At 37.7% G+C, this 17,251-nt stretch overlaps 7 protein-coding genes across 8 annotated transcripts; 4 read left to right on the top strand and 3 right to left on the bottom strand.

The window, feature by feature from the left end:
• Positions 1-4,780: 4,780 nt before the first annotated feature.
• On the bottom strand, positions 4,781-5,341 carry LOC133846197 (larval cuticle protein F1-like). Its single transcript, XM_062281006.1, has 2 exons — positions 5,250-5,341; positions 4,781-5,184 (listed from the first exon to the last, which is right to left on the bottom strand). Exons 1-2 carry the CDS (start codon positions 5,259-5,261, stop codon positions 4,849-4,851), a joined length of 348 nt encoding a protein of 115 aa, XP_062136990.1. The 5' UTR covers positions 5,262-5,341; the 3' UTR covers positions 4,781-4,848.
• An 83-nt stretch (positions 5,342-5,424) lies between these two features.
• On the top strand, positions 5,425-6,080 carry LOC133846195 (cuticle protein 70, isoforms A and B-like). The gene is made up of 2 exons (XM_062281004.1): positions 5,425-5,644; positions 5,701-6,080. Exons 1-2 carry the CDS (start codon positions 5,633-5,635, stop codon positions 6,043-6,045), a joined length of 357 nt encoding a protein of 118 aa, XP_062136988.1. The 5' UTR covers positions 5,425-5,632; the 3' UTR covers positions 6,046-6,080.
• Positions 6,081-7,717: 1,637 nt separating this feature from the next.
• On the top strand, positions 7,718-8,144 carry LOC133846189 (glutaconyl-CoA decarboxylase subunit gamma-like). Its single transcript, XM_062280997.1, has one exon. It carries the CDS (start codon positions 7,718-7,720, stop codon positions 8,108-8,110), a length of 393 nt encoding a protein of 130 aa, XP_062136981.1. The 3' UTR covers positions 8,111-8,144.
• Positions 8,145-9,056: 912 nt separating this feature from the next.
• LOC133846193 (cyclin-dependent kinase inhibitor 1C-like) lies at positions 9,057-9,580 on the bottom strand. Its single transcript, XM_062281002.1, has 2 exons — positions 9,470-9,580; positions 9,057-9,413 (listed from the first exon to the last, which is right to left on the bottom strand). Exons 1-2 carry the CDS (start codon positions 9,479-9,481, stop codon positions 9,057-9,059), a joined length of 369 nt encoding a protein of 122 aa, XP_062136986.1. The 5' UTR covers positions 9,482-9,580.
• Positions 9,581-9,755: 175 nt separating this feature from the next.
• On the top strand, positions 9,756-10,297 carry LOC133846196 (cuticle protein 16.5-like). Its single transcript, XM_062281005.1, has 2 exons — positions 9,756-9,867; positions 9,928-10,297. The coding sequence occupies exons 1-2, from the start codon at positions 9,856-9,858 to the stop codon at positions 10,267-10,269; spliced, it is 354 nt and encodes a 117-aa protein (XP_062136989.1). The 5' UTR covers positions 9,756-9,855; the 3' UTR covers positions 10,270-10,297.
• Positions 10,298-11,221: 924 nt separating this feature from the next.
• On the bottom strand, positions 11,222-12,089 carry LOC133842888 (glutaconyl-CoA decarboxylase subunit gamma-like). Of its 2 annotated transcripts, XM_062276181.1 has the most exons (3): positions 11,963-12,089; positions 11,691-11,824; positions 11,222-11,626 (listed from the first exon to the last, which is right to left on the bottom strand). In XM_062276181.1, the coding sequence occupies exons 2-3, from the start codon at positions 11,700-11,702 to the stop codon at positions 11,249-11,251; spliced, it is 390 nt and encodes a 129-aa protein (XP_062132165.1). In that variant the 5' UTR covers positions 11,703-11,824; positions 11,963-12,089; the 3' UTR covers positions 11,222-11,248. The 2 variants fall into 2 exon arrangements, with proteins under 2 accessions (XP_062132165.1, XP_062132164.1); XM_062276180.1 differs by having other exon boundaries at positions 11,691-11,997.
• Positions 12,090-13,852: 1,763 nt separating this feature from the next.
• Positions 13,853-14,924, top strand: LOC133845051 (calphotin-like). The gene is made up of 2 exons (XM_062279387.1): positions 13,853-13,879; positions 13,950-14,924. Exons 1-2 carry the CDS (start codon positions 13,868-13,870, stop codon positions 14,616-14,618), a joined length of 681 nt encoding a protein of 226 aa, XP_062135371.1. The 5' UTR covers positions 13,853-13,867; the 3' UTR covers positions 14,619-14,924.
• The last annotated feature ends 2,327 nt before the right edge of the window (positions 14,925-17,251 follow it).

Here is a 17,251-nt window from a genome sequence, read left to right as displayed (position 1 = left end):
ATTTAAATATTGTTTATTCTTTTTAACTGTTCGCTTGCGATGTCACAACTAAATAATTATGCGCAAACAGGCAAAACTTTGACTTGAAAAGGCTTTTAGGGCAATTTGGCGCTGCCATTGTTGGACTTGTTTGCAAAATATAATATAAAAAAAGAATAATATTGAAACTTACGGAACCTGAGTCTCAAGTCCGGAGGCAGAGTCGAAAGTCTCTGGCTGCGGGCCAAAGCAAAATGACTTATGGCTAACAAAGTAATCGGGGCATGCCCAAAAGGCTGAGAACAACAAGCAAAGCCGAATTCACAATTGTTATGAGTAAGCAAATAAAAATTTAATATCTCTCTTGCTTTTAGGCTGCCGCTGTTGAAAACTATTTGAGTTGAACAGTTTGAGCATCACATACATATTTTCCACTTCTCTTTTTTGGCCATTTTCCTAGTGTAATCGGAGGCAGCAGTTATTGTTAGACCCACACTAAAAAACTTTACAAACATTTTGATCAACAGCAAATGTAGCTAAACTAAACAATTGCAAACGGCGCTAAACTTTTGCTCACTTCTTCTACCTCTCTCCCTCCCCAAGCATTCTTTTCTATCCCATCTCCAATTGCAACACAGCAGCGACAGCAATGCTGCAGATAGACAAACTGTCTGCAACTTTTTTGGTGTACACCATTTTGGTATATGGGAAATGTGTGTCTCTCTCTCTCTGTGTACATATGCGACTTGGGGAACTGTATAAACTTTTATAATTATTAGCAACAAATGAGCAGTGACAGAGCACTTTTGCCGTAACTGCAACTTTTGGGCAGACAGATCCTCTCCAGCACCCAAACAAACAAAAAATAAAACATAAAAAAAGGAGAAAATAAAAAAATCACAAATGATTCTGGCCACCCATGCTCAATTTAAAAGTTTTAACTACCTGACTCTGTATGTCTCTGTGTACCTAGAATCCAAGCTAACGTCTAAGAAATAGTGTCCCAATCAAAAGCCATGTGAAGTTTTAAATGCATTACAGACTCTAGCAAAAAGTTTCTAATTTTTGAGTTAAACAGCTTTTTTTATCAACAACTTTTACACAAAAACACACTCATGCCAACTGTTAATGCTCAAAGTAACATATTTCAAATTAATTCTTAGTGTAGAAAATTCAATTTATAATATTTGAAAATTTACTCTTGAATACATATGCAATTTTTAATTGGTGAATTATTATTAAAAGTTAGCTAAACAAGCCATTTTATGTCAGTAGAATATACAAAGAAATCAAGCTCAGCTTTTTGGTTAAATAAGTAACAAAATAATAAAATAACTAGAAATTATATCGAAAAGGTAATATAAACATGAGCTAAAAGTTCAAAGCCAAGTATGTGGTATTATCATTAAAATACTATACTAAATACAATATTAAAATACCGAAATTTATATTTGTTACGTTGATATAACTAGCTTTAGATCTGAGTGTTCATATGGACAGACAGACAGAAGGGCATTTACTGTAAAGTTAGCGGGTTTAAAAGTAATAATAGTGTTATTACTATATCCATATATATTCAGTCAGGACTTTAAGAAAAAATAAAATGTTGTGTATGACGTATACTTATTCTTACAAAAAATAAATCAAAATATCACATATGTATATACATTTTAATAATATTTAGAAAATACCCCAAAAAAAAAAAATCATATTTAAAGAATACAATATTCATAGCACCTCAACACAAGAAATGTAATCCACAATGAAACATTTTCTTAGCCTCACTCTTTTACATCAGACGTAAGAGCGCTGCAATCACAGCTTTGAGGCCTAAGAGAGTGCTGAATGGAAAACCAAAGGAAAAGCTCTCTCACTGAGCACGAATGAGAGAGTCGTAGCTTTAGCAGTTGGCCTGATAGCCTCATGGAGCTTTTTGGGTTAAAGTTGCGAGTGCTGGCCGTAAAATAAACCATCACTGGCTTTAGGATTCGCCGAGAGCTGGAATTTAATTCATAAGTTAAGTGGCGTGTCCTCGGCCGTATACAGCCAAGGTTAAGTGTGGCTCTTTGGCTGCTGCAGCCGAAGCAGCAAGAGCAGAAGCTGAGATGCGGCAAACACGTCAGCGCCGAGCGTCCTGAATCGTCCCTGAATCCTGAATCCCGCCGCCCACTCACAGCAAAGCATGGAAGGAGAGTTTTACTTGGCGAGTGGATCCCATTTTTTGCCATATTTCTTTTAAGGTTTAGCTGCTTGAGCACGATTTTTAAGGCAGCTGCCACAATGTAACCGCATCCCTCTAAAGGACAACCTTTCTTTTCTCTTGCCCCCTTGAACCATCATCAATTAAATGGCGGCGACTTTTTGTTGGGGAACTTTCGGTGCGCATAAACAATTGCCTGGAAATATAATACATGGCTCATTGTCCCGGGTTGCATGAACTTTGCTTTTTCCTCATTTATTTTGTTGTTGTTGTTTTTTTTTTGGCCATTGTCTTCAGTCTCAAAACGGTTTTGATTGATTTTTTTTGGCTGTAAGCGCAACAAACAAATTAAGCAAATGACACTGCGAGTAACAACAAGAAGAAAAACAAAAACTCAAAACCGAAGCAGAGTTCGAACCGTACCGAAAAGCTGGCCAAAAGCCACAGCAATATTAACAACAACAATAATAAACAGCAGCAGCAACATAATCAAACCTTATCACGCCCTTGTTACGCCGCCCACATGATTTGCATAAAGAAATAACCCAAAAAGACCGACTGGGAAAATTTTTAAAGCCAACTGACCTTTCGTCTGCCAATTTAAATAGACGCGTGCTCCCTTCCCCTTCCCCCTGGCTCGTGCTTTTTGATTTGCACGACACGTTTCAAAAATCCCGCACCCCAAAATAAAGCTGGGGAAAAAAAATATATAAAATGATACTCAACACCTCGCAATAAACAAAAAGCAATGCAGCAAATATTGAAGTAATCAAAAATGCAAATGTCACTACGTGAATTGTAAAATACGAAAGGTGCCATTCGGCATCCTGCCGCTACGATGCCACCCGTCGCTTTTGGTCCTGTCCATTTCATTTTCCACCGAGTTGGAGTGGAGAGAACAAATAAATCTGCTGGCAAATCAGGAGCGCATTAATTGTTCTCTCTTGGCTGTTTATCGCAAAAAGTTAATTGCTTTCCCGTGCTCTCTATTAATCATATTGCATAATTTGCTTAGCCTAATTAGCGACAGGCAGAACAGACAGGCGCCTTGACTCTAAATGAAGAAAGGCGCGGATAAGACGGGTCACAAGATGCCGAACACGCAGCGCTTGCGTTGCTCATTAGGAGAGAGACTCACCGAGCATCCATAAATTGCTAATAACTCATTATATCTATATCAATTTGTATATAAAACATAATGCCAAAGTTTATCCTTATCAAAATTGAGGAAGAATAAAATAATTGCATTCCTAATTTTTAAATATTCTTTGAAATTCTTAATGTTGCACTTCTTCAAAGTATTAGTATTAGTTGAGAAGAAAACAGTTTCCATTAAACTTAATGATAGCCTTTTGTACATTGATTCTTATGCATTATTTTACATTTTACACCCAGAGAATTTATTTTGTAAATAATTTAAAATAATTAAGTGCATTTAACAAAGTGTACAAAAATTGATATTGAAATGAAAATTTGATATTCCTCGAATATGTTAAAATAAACACATACTCTTTGGTATAAATTTGTATTAAATATTCTGTGAAATCGTGGTATTTTCAACACATATGAAGAAAACCGCATAAACCTAAAAATGTTAACAAATATCAACGTCATTATTTAACAATTTTCGTTGGTCTACGAGAGACATGAACATGACCCACACATAAACAACTCATACTCATGTTCATATTTATATTCATACTTCTTCGTTCCTGTAGTTCTCAGAGTCCTGCGTCTGCCATGACAATTCATTGTGATGTTTGTAGGCAACATCTACTAGAGCTATTCCAGAGATTTGGCGAGTTGGATGCGAGTATTTTTTAATGCAAAATCCGTGTCACGTTGTGAGCTGTTGAATTAGTGTTTACTCGTCGCTTGTCGTTTGCTGTTTTTCCTCGGTTAGCATTGTCCGTGCACTGCGCAGCTTTGCTTGTTTTTGCCATTAACAGCAATTACAAATGGCAAACAAAAAACATGAAAACACGAAACATACCAAAAATGGGCGATGCGCATCTCGCTTGGCAAACGAGAGGGTAAACTTTTAATTATATAGACGAGCACGCGAAAGTCACACGGGTTTTTCCTACTCCTGTAGTTTTGGCTTTTGATTATGGTTACAGTTTTGGATGGTAAATTCAATTACGCAGTTGCTGACATTGTTGTTTTATTTCTAATTACAAACAACTTCACTTGTTGCACCTAATCAAATTATAGGCGCCTAGCAAAGGTTTCCTTGCAGCGTTGGGAAAAAGCAAATGCATGAACAAATCCTGGGCTTCAGCATAGCATAAATCCTGTCACACGTCTGGCGCTAAGGTCGTGGGCGATAGCATATGCCAAGGATTTTGCCACTTTTCTTGGAAAAAGGATTTTATCGTCCATCAGCATGCGCGAGTGCAAAAATGACTTTTTAAATTGTGCATCAATGCATGAAATGCGCTATGAAAGCGATTCAGATAAATACCCGAAACTAACAAAAACCCATGAGGAAAAGTCAGTCAAAAGGATAAGCATGTGCATGGATATGTGTGTGTGTGGGTGATGGTATGTATGCGAGTATGTAAGTGTGAAGCCCTAGCGATAGAAAAGCATTTTGCCAGCTTAGTGGATCAGTCGTCGAGTTTTTTATTCAACTTGAAATCAGTCATTGCCTGCTGTGAAAAAACATCTTACAGCAAAAGTGGTGAAGAGTACGCCAAGGGAGCAGCATGATACGCCAGAGGAGCAGCCAATGGAGCAGCAGCGTACTTTGCGATCAGAGGAGCAGCGAATGGAGTAGCAATTGGAGCAGCAACTGGAGCAGCCAACGGAGTGGCAACTGGAGCAATCACTGGAGCAGCTGCGATTCCATTGTAGTTGCGGGCAATCACTTGGCTGCTGGTTGCAGTCACATATGGAGCAGGAGCAGCAACAACGGCAGCTGGAGCAGCATAAGCCAATGGCTGGCTCAGAAGAACTCCAGGCTTGGCAGCAACACAGGCGATGAGAGCGAAGACAACAACAGCCTGTGGATAAAATGGATTTATAATAACATATATCCAAAGGATTATCTAGACTCTGATCAACTTACGAATTTGAACATATTGATTTGTTTGTTGATTTGTTTACAGCTTGAAGACTGAAAATTGTTTGATGCCTATTAACAGCTTCACTCTGCAATTTATACAAAAACTGGGAATTTAACTTGACCTTAAGTCCAAATGTTTACAATTTGTAGGTGCCACGACGTGTTATACATTAAACAGTGTTAAATGACTTGAAGTAAAATAACAGAGTGATAACGACTTCAAAATGCGAAGAAACCGTTAACTGGTCTTACGCATAGCAATGAAGTAAACTGACTCACAACTGAATGAAGACTATTTTGGGTATAAATACTTGACAATTGTTCAAGTTGGACATCAATCAGTTCACAGTTTCAACTAAAAGCAACACAACAAATCAATCCTCAACATGTTCAAATACGTAAGAAGGAATTGCATCAAAGTCAGAGACTTTCTTTTAACATCCTTTGATTGTAGGCTGTTGTCATCCTCGCTGTCATTGCCTGCGCTGCTGCCAAGCCTGGAGTTCTCCTGAACCAACCATTGGCTTATGCTGCTCCAGCTGCCGTTGTTGCTGCTCCTGCTCCATATGTGACTGCAACCAGCAGCCAAGTGATTGCCCGCAACTACAATGGAATCGCTGCTGCTCCAGTGATTGCTCCAGTTGCCACTCCATTGGCTGCTCCAGTTGCTGCTCCAGTCATTGCCAAGTACGCTGCTGCTCCATTGGCTGCTCCCTTGGCTTACAGCACTCCTTTGGCTGCTCCTCTTGCCTACAGCGCTCCTTTGAGCTATGCTGCTTCTGCACCACTTTTGATTTAAATTAATAAACTGTGATTCGTAATCTATAAACAAAATATAAGTGTACCTCTTTTAGAAATGACAAATTTTATTAAATAGTTGTGCGAGTTAGGCAATAATTTATTTCACAACGCGACATTTTCAACAAACTTCTTGACCAAATGTTAACAATACATAATTTGTCGATGGTGACATCATAAATAACAGTTTAATTTGATATGCCATAAAATGTTTTCTCTACAGATCAATCAATTCAAACAAGCTAGGAATTCAACCATTTTCAATAGGCTTTCAAATAACAAGAAATACAAATATGTTTTTTTTTTCATATTTAATTTGATCACGTTTTATCTTAGTCGTGGTTTGATTGATTTTAAATTTGTAGTACAAACGGCTAGTGCTATGCATTTTGTACATAGGACAGTTTGCATATTTTTATACCCGTATTATAACTTTGTGCCGGCAGGAAATGTATGTAACAGTTAGAAGGGAGGCATTTCCGACCCTATAAAGTATATATATTCTTGATCAGCGTCAACAGCCGAGACGATATAGCCATGTTCGTCTGTTCGTCTGTCCGTATGAAACACTGGATCTCAAAGAATATAAGGGATAGAGCTTTTTTCGACGGTATTTGTTATGTTTGCACGCAGATCAAGTTTGTTTCAAGTTTTTGACACGCCCACTTCCGCCCCCCCAAATCAAAAAAATCGAATAACAAGCGTAATTTTAAAGCTAGAGTTTCAAATTTTGGTATATACAATAATTACTATAGTATTTATGATTCCTGATATTTTATCTTGATCTTGCTTGCGATCAGATAAAAATTGTCGAAGTTGTTAAAGAAATACTTTTGTGTGGGCAAAAAGGCCTACTTACTAGGGGTCTAATTTGCTTTGCCCGACATTCTGGTATATTGTGCCGTCTATGGTATATTTTGAATGGTGTATTGGTATATTTTTAGTATTTTCGGTATATTTTGCAAATAATACCGCAATATTTTGCCTTTATTAAAAATGGGTAGCGGGTATCTCACAGTCGAACACACTCGACTGTAACTTTCTTACTTGTTTTATATTCTATCTGAGATTTTCTTAACACAAGATGCGCTTTGTTTACGAAATTGTTGCCATATTAAAATGATTTCGGAAGCCATTAATTTTTAAATAAAGTGGGTACTAATAATTTGGCAGATTAGTTTGTAATAAAATCATAAAACTACCCATTTTGAATAAAGAAAAAACAGTACGAAGATATCGTAAACGATCCAAAATACCAAAATAATATACCGTCTATATAGTAAAACATATAAATTGCTTTACATACATTTAGATACAAATATACTCAACTGTTTATCCAAGTAATTAACTCGCTTTACCAATAGCAGTTTTTGCAGTAAAATCTAATTTCTTAGAAAAGTTCAGAATTCTTAATCTGATCGCCCCCAAAATTTTAAGGAATCTTAAAAACTTCAGTTACTTTTTTGTATATCAAAAATCTACGCTGGACGGAAAGACATATAAACTGACAGAGAACTACATGAAATTAAGTAATAACCATATGCTAAAAAAAAAAATTACACACAGGTGAAGTTGTGTGTTAACGATTAGTTAGACCATAAATAAATTAATATGTCGCATTGGTTATGATAATGACAAGAAAATTACGACCTTAACCTTTTTGATATTAACAAATGAATCCAAGTGTTGTCATCCTCGCTGTCATTGCCTGCGCTGCTGCCAAGCCTGGAGTTCTCCTGAACCAACCATTGGCTTATGCTGCTCCAGCTGCCGTTGTTGCTGCTCCATATGTGACAGCAACCAGCAGCCAAGTGATTGCCCGCAACTACAATGGAATCGCAGCTGCTCCAGTGATTGCTCCAGTTGCTACTCCGTTGGCTGCTCCAGTTGCTGCTCCAGTCATTGCCAAGTACGCTGCTGCTCCTCTGGCTGCTCCTCTGTCTGCTCCTCTGGCTTACAGCTCTCCATTGGCTGCTCCTCTGGCTTACAGCGCTCCTCTGACTGCTCCTCTTGCCTACAGCTCTCCATTGGCCTACACTGCTGCAGCGGCTCCAGTTCTTCTGTAAGAACTTTAGTCCATTGATTTAAAATAAACAACTGAAAACATAACATAGATTTCTTATTGGTATTTGCGTTGTAATTTTTGGATTGTCGGCTTCAGGGCAAGGGAAATCAACAATTATTTTAAATTTGAATGCACCTCACGTACAATACACAAAATTGGTTTGTGTTGAAGATGCGTTGGGTTCGAAATGTATGCAAACATTTATGTCAAGGTCGCAAGTGCCTTTTTTCAAGGTGTATTGAGTTTAATGAACTCATATGCGAAGATGTGAATATTCGCTTTGGTAGAGGCTTTTCGGTATGGAACTCTCACTCGGTTAAGCGGAGTGTCCAAGTTGATATTAATTTACTTTTTTTTCGAAATTTGTATTAAGTTCTTTTTTATGCGTTATGCATTTCCGATATGTTGGCAAGGTTTTTTAATCTTGATGTACATAAATGCATCTTCATCATTTGTCCACACAGCGAAATTATTTGGAAAAGTGTCCGCACTACATTTAGTCGCAGTTTTATAGAAACGAACTTTTATTTTATTTATAACAATATTTTTATTTGAGTCAAATAATATTAATAATTATATAATTGATTTTATTAAAATTCGATATTTTTGTTTTTTATAACCTGACAGAACTTTAATCATAAATTGTAAGCAAACAATGTTATACATATCCTCTCATCAGCAATTAAATTGATTTATCAAGAGTCACTAAATGGAATTTGGTATTGGATTATTTACTTAATCAAGATTTAGCTTAGTTCATCAACTAAATCTGAATTACCACAGAAATGAGAAGCTTTTAATTTTCATGATGTGGCAAATAAGATGACTAAATATCAAAAATCAAAAGGATTTAAAAATATATTGGCGGATTGAACGATACTTGTAAATTAAAGAAATAGACAAATATATTTCAGTAATATGTAGTTTATGGATCACAGTTTATTAATTTAAATCAAAAGTGGTGCAGAAGCAGCATAGCTCAAAGGAGCGCTATAAGCAAGAGGAGCAGCCAAAGGAGTGCTGTATGCCAAAGGAGCAGCCAAGGGTGCAGCCAAAGGAGCAGCAGCGTACTTGGCAATGACTGGAGCAGCAACTGGAGCAGCCAACGGAGTAGCAACTGGAGCAATCACAGGAGCAGCTGCGATTCCATTGTAGTTGCGGGCAATCACTTGGCTGCTGGTTGCAGTCACATATGGAGCAGGAGCAGCAACAACGGCAGCTGGAGCAGCATAAGCCAATGGTTGGTTCAGGAGAACTCCAGGCTTGGCAGCAGCGCAGGAGATGACGGCGAGGATGACAACAGCCTACAATGAAAGGATGTTAAAAGAAAGTCTCTGACTTGGATGCAATTCCTTCTTACGTATTTGAACATGTTGAGGATTGATTTGTTGTGTTGCTTCTAGTTGAAACTGTGAACTGATTGATGTCCAACTTGAACAATCGTCGAGTACTTATACTCAAAATAGTCTTCATTCATTTGTGAGTCATTTTAGTTCATTGAAATGCGTAAGACCAGTTAACGGTTTCTTTTGCATTTTGTAGTCATTATCATTCCGCTATTTTGTACTTCAGATTTTTTAATACTGTTTAATGTATAACACGTCGTGGCACCTACAAATTGTAAACATTTGGACTTAAGGTCAAGTTAAATTCCCAGTTTTTGTATAAATTGCAGAGTGAAGCTGCTAAAAGGCATCAAACAATTTCCAGTCTTCAAGCTGTAAACAAATCAACAAACAAAACAAAATGTTTAAATTCGTAAGTTGATCAGCTTCCAGATAATCCTTTGGATATATTATAAATCCATTTTATCCACAGGCCGTTGTTATCTTCGCCGTCATCGCTTGCGCCGCTGCCAAGCCTGGAGTTCTTCTGAGCCAGCCATTGGCTTATGCTGCTCCAGCTGCCGTTGTTGCTGCTCCTGCTCCATATGTGACTGCAACCAGCAGCCAAGTGATTGCCCGCAACTACAATGGAATCGCAGCTGCTCCAGTGATTGCTCCAGTAGCTACTCCGTTGGCTGCTCCAGTCATTGCCAAGTACGCTGCTGCTCCTCTGGCTTACAGCTCTCCATTGGCTGCTCCTCTTGCGTACAGCTCTCCCTTGACTGCCCCTTTGGCGTATTCCGCTCACCACGTTGCTGCCCCAGTTCTGTTGTAAGAACTTGTGATCAAACTGAAAAATAAAAATCAACATTTCTAACTTAAAAGCTTAAGTTATCTCGGGGTGCACTTGGGTGTCTTCTAATTGGATTTACAGCTGGCACATAAAACAAGGGCTCGTTCGGCTCGTAGCTTGTTGGCCAAATTGAAGTGCAAGTCACGTAGAGCGCGTTAAAATTATTGTCAACACCGACAGCAGCTGTTTCCATCATCGTCTGTTGGCCGCTGCGTGACATCTAAGTGACCAAATTGTTTGCTTTAAATTTGCTCTTGGACAAAATTTGTAATTATGTCAAGGTCACGGGGAAATGCACAGTGTCAACTGTGTGGCGCAATAAACATTAATTTAACATTCAAATATGTAAATATCAAAATTATTGATTGGATGTGATTTATAGTATTTCTGTTCCCATCACAATAGGAAATGCGTTGTATGAATGTTTAAACTGTTGTGACAAAATTAAATGATGAGTTAATTTGTTATTTACTGTTAATACGTACATTAACATTGTTAACTACTGACTTTGTTTTTTAAATGACTTATATGTTTAAATGATAGAAATTAAATGTCCAATAAAGTAGGAAACCCTCGAGCCTCAAGCTGAAAAGTGAAGATAAAAGAATTCCAAATACAATTCCTATGGATTTTGATAAATTGACGTAAGCATAGAAATTAATTAATATTTAAATGTTGTATTTTTTATTGTATCTGTCTGATTAAAATTCGGACGTTGACTATAAAATCGATATTTCTATTCCGCTGACATAAAAGTATTTATTTAATAACTTTTATTTAAATTTTCAGCCACAAAGTTCTATCGTATCGGTATCGGGTTTACAATTATATAATTAATTTCTTAACTAAATAAGTAAAAAAACTGATTGACAAATTTAAATTTAAATCGATTTTTAATTTGATTTCTAAGTTTAAATTCGTAATTACATATACAAAATGATCACAGTGTTGGAATAATGGCTTAAATAAAAAGTGGGCCAGGAGCCGCCGCATAGGAAAGTGGGGCGCTGTAGGCAAATGGAGCAGCCAGAGGGGCAGCAGCATACTTGGCAATAATAGGAGCAGCCGCCGGATGAGTGAACGTTGCGGCAGCCAGAGGAGCAGCCACAGGTGCAACAGCTCTAACAATTGGAGCAGCAATTGGTGCAATTGGGGCGACGGGAGCAATCAGAGGCGCAGTGGCGATGCCATTAAAGTTTCTGGCCACCACTTGGCTACTGGTGGCAGTGACCACAGCGGGAGCAGGAGCAGCAATGACTGGGGCAGGCGCAACCAGGGGAGCGTGCAACAATCCTGGCTTGGCGGCCACGCAGGCGATCAGAGCGCAGATGACAATGGTCTGTATAAAGAGAGAATGTGATTGGTGATGTGGGCATTGAAAAATCACAATTTTGGTTACTTACGCATTTGAACATGTTGGGGGTGTATTCTGATTGCTTTTTTGGAGTTGAGGCGTTAAAAGCGAAACTCTGTTTGATTGCGTGTCTTCGTTTTCGATTTATTTTTATAGCAAATCAAAACGAACGTGACGGACGCGCTATAGAAAATACAAAACGCAAAAAGTAACAATAACAAGCGAAAATAGAAATTAGCATGCAGAGCGCACAGACAAAGTAAAGCGAAGCCAAGCAAAACAAAGAAACGAAAAGAAAAACAAGCAAAAACAATAACAAACCGGACTTTGCAGGTCTAACTGTAACTGTAATAAGCACGTTGTTTTATTGCTCGTGACACGTTGCGACCACATTTCACGCAAGTCGTGCCTACTCGTGCCTTGCCTGCTTTAATCGATTGTTTACATGTGTTTTACAACACTGATTATCGCACTTGCATTTGTCGTTAAAGAACACCGAATTGTGTTGCAAGAATTGTTAAAATTGGTGAAAATTTACTGCACGTGATGCAAAGTTTATTAGCTTTAATTATGTCGGTATATTAATTCATTTATTGTATTTGTATATGAACACGTGCGGAGTGTCAGTCAACCTTAAAATACCTAAAGTAAAACCCAGATTGCATCAACCTTGACCCAAAAAAAAAATGGTAATCAAAAACAAAAGGAAAAAAGTTTTGTGTCAACAAACGAGACTCTGTCGTCCAATTGTGCGGGTGGTGTTCGTTGATGTGTGCGTGTGTATGTGTGCGTGTGTGCAACTGTGTGTGTTTTTGCTGACCCGAACAGTTGTCGGGTGTGAGCAATAATTTTCAGTTCGCTTTAGCTGTCCCGTCTGTACGTGCTCAAAATGTTTAATTGGTTGACTTCTCCGAACTGTTCCAGGTCTCGTCCAGGTCAGGTCACTGCCTGGAGCTAGCACATGGCAAAGGTTTTGAGTTTGCATGTGTGTATGTGTCATCTTGTTGAAATATTGCTCTCTCAACTTATTCAATTCGTAGCTTTAACAATTAAATGTTCAACAAAATATGCAAATACGTTAAAGCTGTAACTTTCTATATTTGTTGGTTTTGTATTTCTTAAATACTTTATGTCAAGATAAATTTAAGCAATTTGTAGGATAGTAGAAACTAAAGCCCTTGAATCGAAAATTTAACACAAGTTTGCAATGCACTCAGTCTTATCAAAAACAATTATAGTATCTTTAAATATATTTCAATAGACACATTTTTAATCACAAAATTTGTTTCTAACATACATTTCAATTCATTTCTTGTACAGCGTCTCATATATTATGATCATAAGTCGATTTTATTTGAAAGATTAGAAGTTCTCTTATTTAATTATAATAATAATATTATAATAATTATTATAATATGATTGAATTCCCGTGTAGAGCAAAATGAATCCCGTGCTATTGAAGTGATCCTTGAGTTATTATTAAGTTTCTTGAATCTAATTATAATGCTTCAAATTTCACGAATGGCAGAGAAATTTATAATTTCACATTTTATGTCGGACAAAATATGACAAAACGTTTATATTATTCAAATATCAATGAAATTAAATAATCTTATTTATTTACAAATTAAATAAAAACACTCCAATCCAATACTCATGTTCATTCCAATTTTTAATTGATCTCGAAAAGTCCTGCTGAAGAACACCTAAAAAAAAACGTTCATCTTTCTATAATTGACATTTTAATCAACTTTTTGCATTCACAAATTGAGCAATGTGGGTCGAGGTTTTTGGCTATTTATTGTTGGCAAGCTACTATTATTGATAGCAATTATGTCAGATATGTCATATTTGGGTTTTTCGATATAAAGTGCATTTTTTAACTCTTGGCAATTCGAGTGCGTTTTGCATGTTTGCCTTTACTGTATAAGTTTTGCTGGTAATTAGTCAAGGCAGTTGAAATTGGTTGCCCTTCGGGTTTTGTCAGCTGCAACGCGAGACCCTCAAAGACATTGCTGGTATCTAAGCACTTTGTCCAATTATAATGCCGCCACTTATAACGGACAACAAAGCCCTACGCAGGGCGCATGTTAAGTAGCCTCGATGTGCCGATACTTTGGCTACTTGAGTATAAATATGCGTGGCATGACATCAGCTTGATATCAGTCAGCAATTCGCTTTCATACAGCTACAACCAAGTCAGCAAATCAACCAAATCAATTCAACATGTTCAAATACGTTAGTATTTTCATATTGATTCCACTCTCTGGTGGTCAAAAATAAATAATTCTGATGTATTCTATTTTAGGCCGTTGTCATCTTCGCTCTTATTGCCTGCGTTGCCGCCAAGCCAGGATTTCTGCACACACCGCTCGCAGCTCCCGTGATTGCTGCACCTGCTCCCGTGATTGCGGCACCTGCTCCCGTGGTGACTGCTGCCAGTAGCCAGGTGGTGGCCAGAACCTTCAATGGCATCGCTGCGGCGCCTGTGATTGCTCCAGTGCCAGTGGCTCCAGTTGCTGCTCCAGTCGTCAGGGCTGTGGCACCAGTTGCTGCTCCTTTGGCTGCACCAATTGCTACTCCATTCGCTGCACCAGTTGCTGCTCCTTTGGCTGCACCAATTGCTACTCCATTCGCTGCTCCCATCGCCGCTCCCGTCGTCAGAGCTGTGGCCCCAGTTGCTGCTCCTTTGGCTGCTCCACTATTCCGTTCAGTGGCCCCAGTTGCTGCACCAATTGCTACTCCATTCGCTGCACCAGTTGCTGCTCCTTTGGCTGCACCAATTGCCACTCCATTTGCCGCTCCCATCGCTGCACCAGTTGTCAGAGCTGTGGCCCCAGTTGCGGCTCCTTTGGCAGCTCCATTTGCGGCTCCCTTGGCGCATCCCTATGCAGCACCTGTCTTTGCCAAATACTCCGCCCCATTGGCTTTTGGAGCAGCTCCCTTGAGCTATGCCGCAGCGCCCGCATTGTGGTAAGAGCCAAAGTCCGGCAAGGATTAACAGCGTGTATGTTCAATGACTGATAGCCTTTAATAAAAATCGTTCAACTTCGTACCAAAAAAAAAAGTATAAATTGATTCCATTGTTTGTCTAGACCGCAGTATTGGTCACTTTTATGCTCTACATCAGCAAGTAATACTTACTGCTTTTAATCAGTTTGTCACATAAAAGAAATATATATATATATAATATATAACTATAATTTGATAATCATTAAATTTTAAATAACTTACCTTCTAGATTTAAATATGAGCTTTGTAAAGTTAAAGTTTTTACATTCGAATAATTTCCATTTATTTGAATAACCTTCTCATCAACCTATTTCATTAAATTCATACTGTAGTTTAAACTGATGTATAATTAAATACGATATTCGCTGGTTATATATCCCAATTAATACAAATGAAAATTGCAAAAGAGTATTTGAATCACTTAAACTCTCTCGTCATTCCATTTTTGACCATGTTTAACCAGCCATCATAACGGTCGGGGAAATTGGCTTGAGAGCCAATTGTTTGTGGCACATCGTGGTACATCGGTTTTATTCAGGTCATTTGTGTTTCATTGTCCTTCGCCTTTCACTTGCATGCTGTCTACATAGAGCGACTTATAGTATGCCATATATGAACTGCAAGCCCGGAGGTTGAGGTTCAGATCGTTTCTCATGCGCTTTTCATCCATATTTGCCATTCATTTGGCTTTGGCAAACAAAGCTTGGGAAACGCGCATCCAACCGACCAATAAATGTCCACATCAATTTCTTTTGATATTTCCTTTTTTTCTCTTCCTTTATTCATTTATTTCGTTTGGCATCGACGTGTGCTCAAAAATTTAATCTTAAAGTTTACCCTTTTGTGAGGTTGGGGCAACAAAGGAAAGAAAACTAACGACAAAGTGAGCCAAGCAGCGATGCAAAGTACGAGTAGAAAGCGAAAACTTAAACAGCTAAGATAAGCGGCATATACATCTCTTCTACTATAGAATTTCTCAACCCTCTCCCTTACCCGCTGCCAAACGTAGTTGAGAAATTTTCCATGTCGACGTTGGTTGATTTTCAACAGCAGCGCAAACGCAGCAAAGTTTATCCTCAATTAAACTTTTTGTTGTTGCGTAAAATTGCGCCCGACTTCAGTTTCTCCTTCTGTGTGTACGAGCGCGTGTGTGTGTGTTTGATGTTCGTAAGAGTGTGTGTGTGTGTGTGTGTGATAGGATAGGCCCACATATGGAGGAGGACGTGCCGTACGGATGTGCCGATCCTATTCCCAGCCTCATCTTCATTTGTTAGCTTAACTTTTAACTCCACTTGCCTTAATTTTTGCTCCAACTTTATTGTTGTTTTTGTTCCGCTCGGCACATTTTTGGCAATTTCCGCCCTGGGCCAGCAAAGACTCCAAATGTCTATGAGTTAACCCTTTAACCTTCGCCTCAACCCTCTGACAAGCTATCAGGAATTCGAATATATTTGGCCCAGTTTTCTTTAGAACCTTTCATTAGCCCTCCTCCTTCACATGCGTTTTAATTTGTTGCATCATTGCGTTGTTGAAAAACTCGACTCGTTCGGTAATTGATTTCACATCAGCTTCTTGTGCTAAGTTTTAATGCACATTAACATCTAATTGAAAGACTTTCAATGGTTTCGCATTTATTCTCAAATGTGAGTATACATTACACATCAATTAATTTGTTCTTTTCTCTTTTTTCGATATTTTAGAACACTACATTAAAAGTATTTGTTACTCAAGTTTGTAAATTTGAGATGCTCATATAAAACTGTGTATCTCAGAAGTGATCGAATAAAAGCTGAAATTTCAGTTACTTAGCAAGCATATTTAAAGTTGAAGATTAGTTTATTATTAAATTCTATTCTGGAAATGGACAATGCGAAATTTATAATCTCATTTAAACAAGTAATAAATAAGTAAGAAAACTACAGCCGAGTGTGCTCGACATGGGATACCCGGTACCTATTTTGAATTAGAGCAAAACAGTGCGGTATTATTCTAATACTAAATTATTGTAATACTGCAAACATACTTAAACATCGATGGCTATTGACCAACTAAAATAAAATATATCATAGAGTACTAAATATACCAGATTGTCAGCCAATGAAGCTTAAAGCCGTTTTTTATTTGATTATTATTATTATTGTATGTTCCGAAAATTTAAATTGGTTAGAGGCTATAAGAACGTGAATATTTAATTCAAGTAGTCCTACGGAAATTGTGATTTGGATACACTTCTAGTTTAATTTGAAATAAATAACAAAATATTAATACCATACAAAAATGTCAAAATTTTGAAATAGCATTTAAATATTTGACAAAAAATAGTATAAGCCTCTCAGTGAAATTTCCAAACATGTTTTTCTAGTTTTAGCTCCAATTTGAAATCAGATTTTAAATATGTCACTCTTCGTCAATAAACGAAGACATGAAGTAGTTTAATGTATAGATTGTTGGTATTATGTTAAAGAACTTGTCTACAAAATCTGGGAAACTCCATATAATGTTCTTAAAGCGTTTGAGTTCGTCTTTAGTCACTTGATCTGCAAGTAAACACCTTAAAATCGTTTCTTGCTGCAGAGAGCACTTCAGGTGCTGCAGCCT

Source organism: Drosophila sulfurigaster, chromosome 3 (assembly GCF_023558435.1).
Source record: "Drosophila sulfurigaster albostrigata strain 15112-1811.04 chromosome 3, ASM2355843v2, whole genome shotgun sequence".
NCBI classification, from domain to species: Eukaryota; Metazoa; Arthropoda; class Insecta; order Diptera; family Drosophilidae; genus Drosophila; species Drosophila sulfurigaster.
The sequence above is the reverse complement of the archived record's forward strand: the minus strand, read 5'-3'. Positions and strand labels throughout refer to the sequence as shown.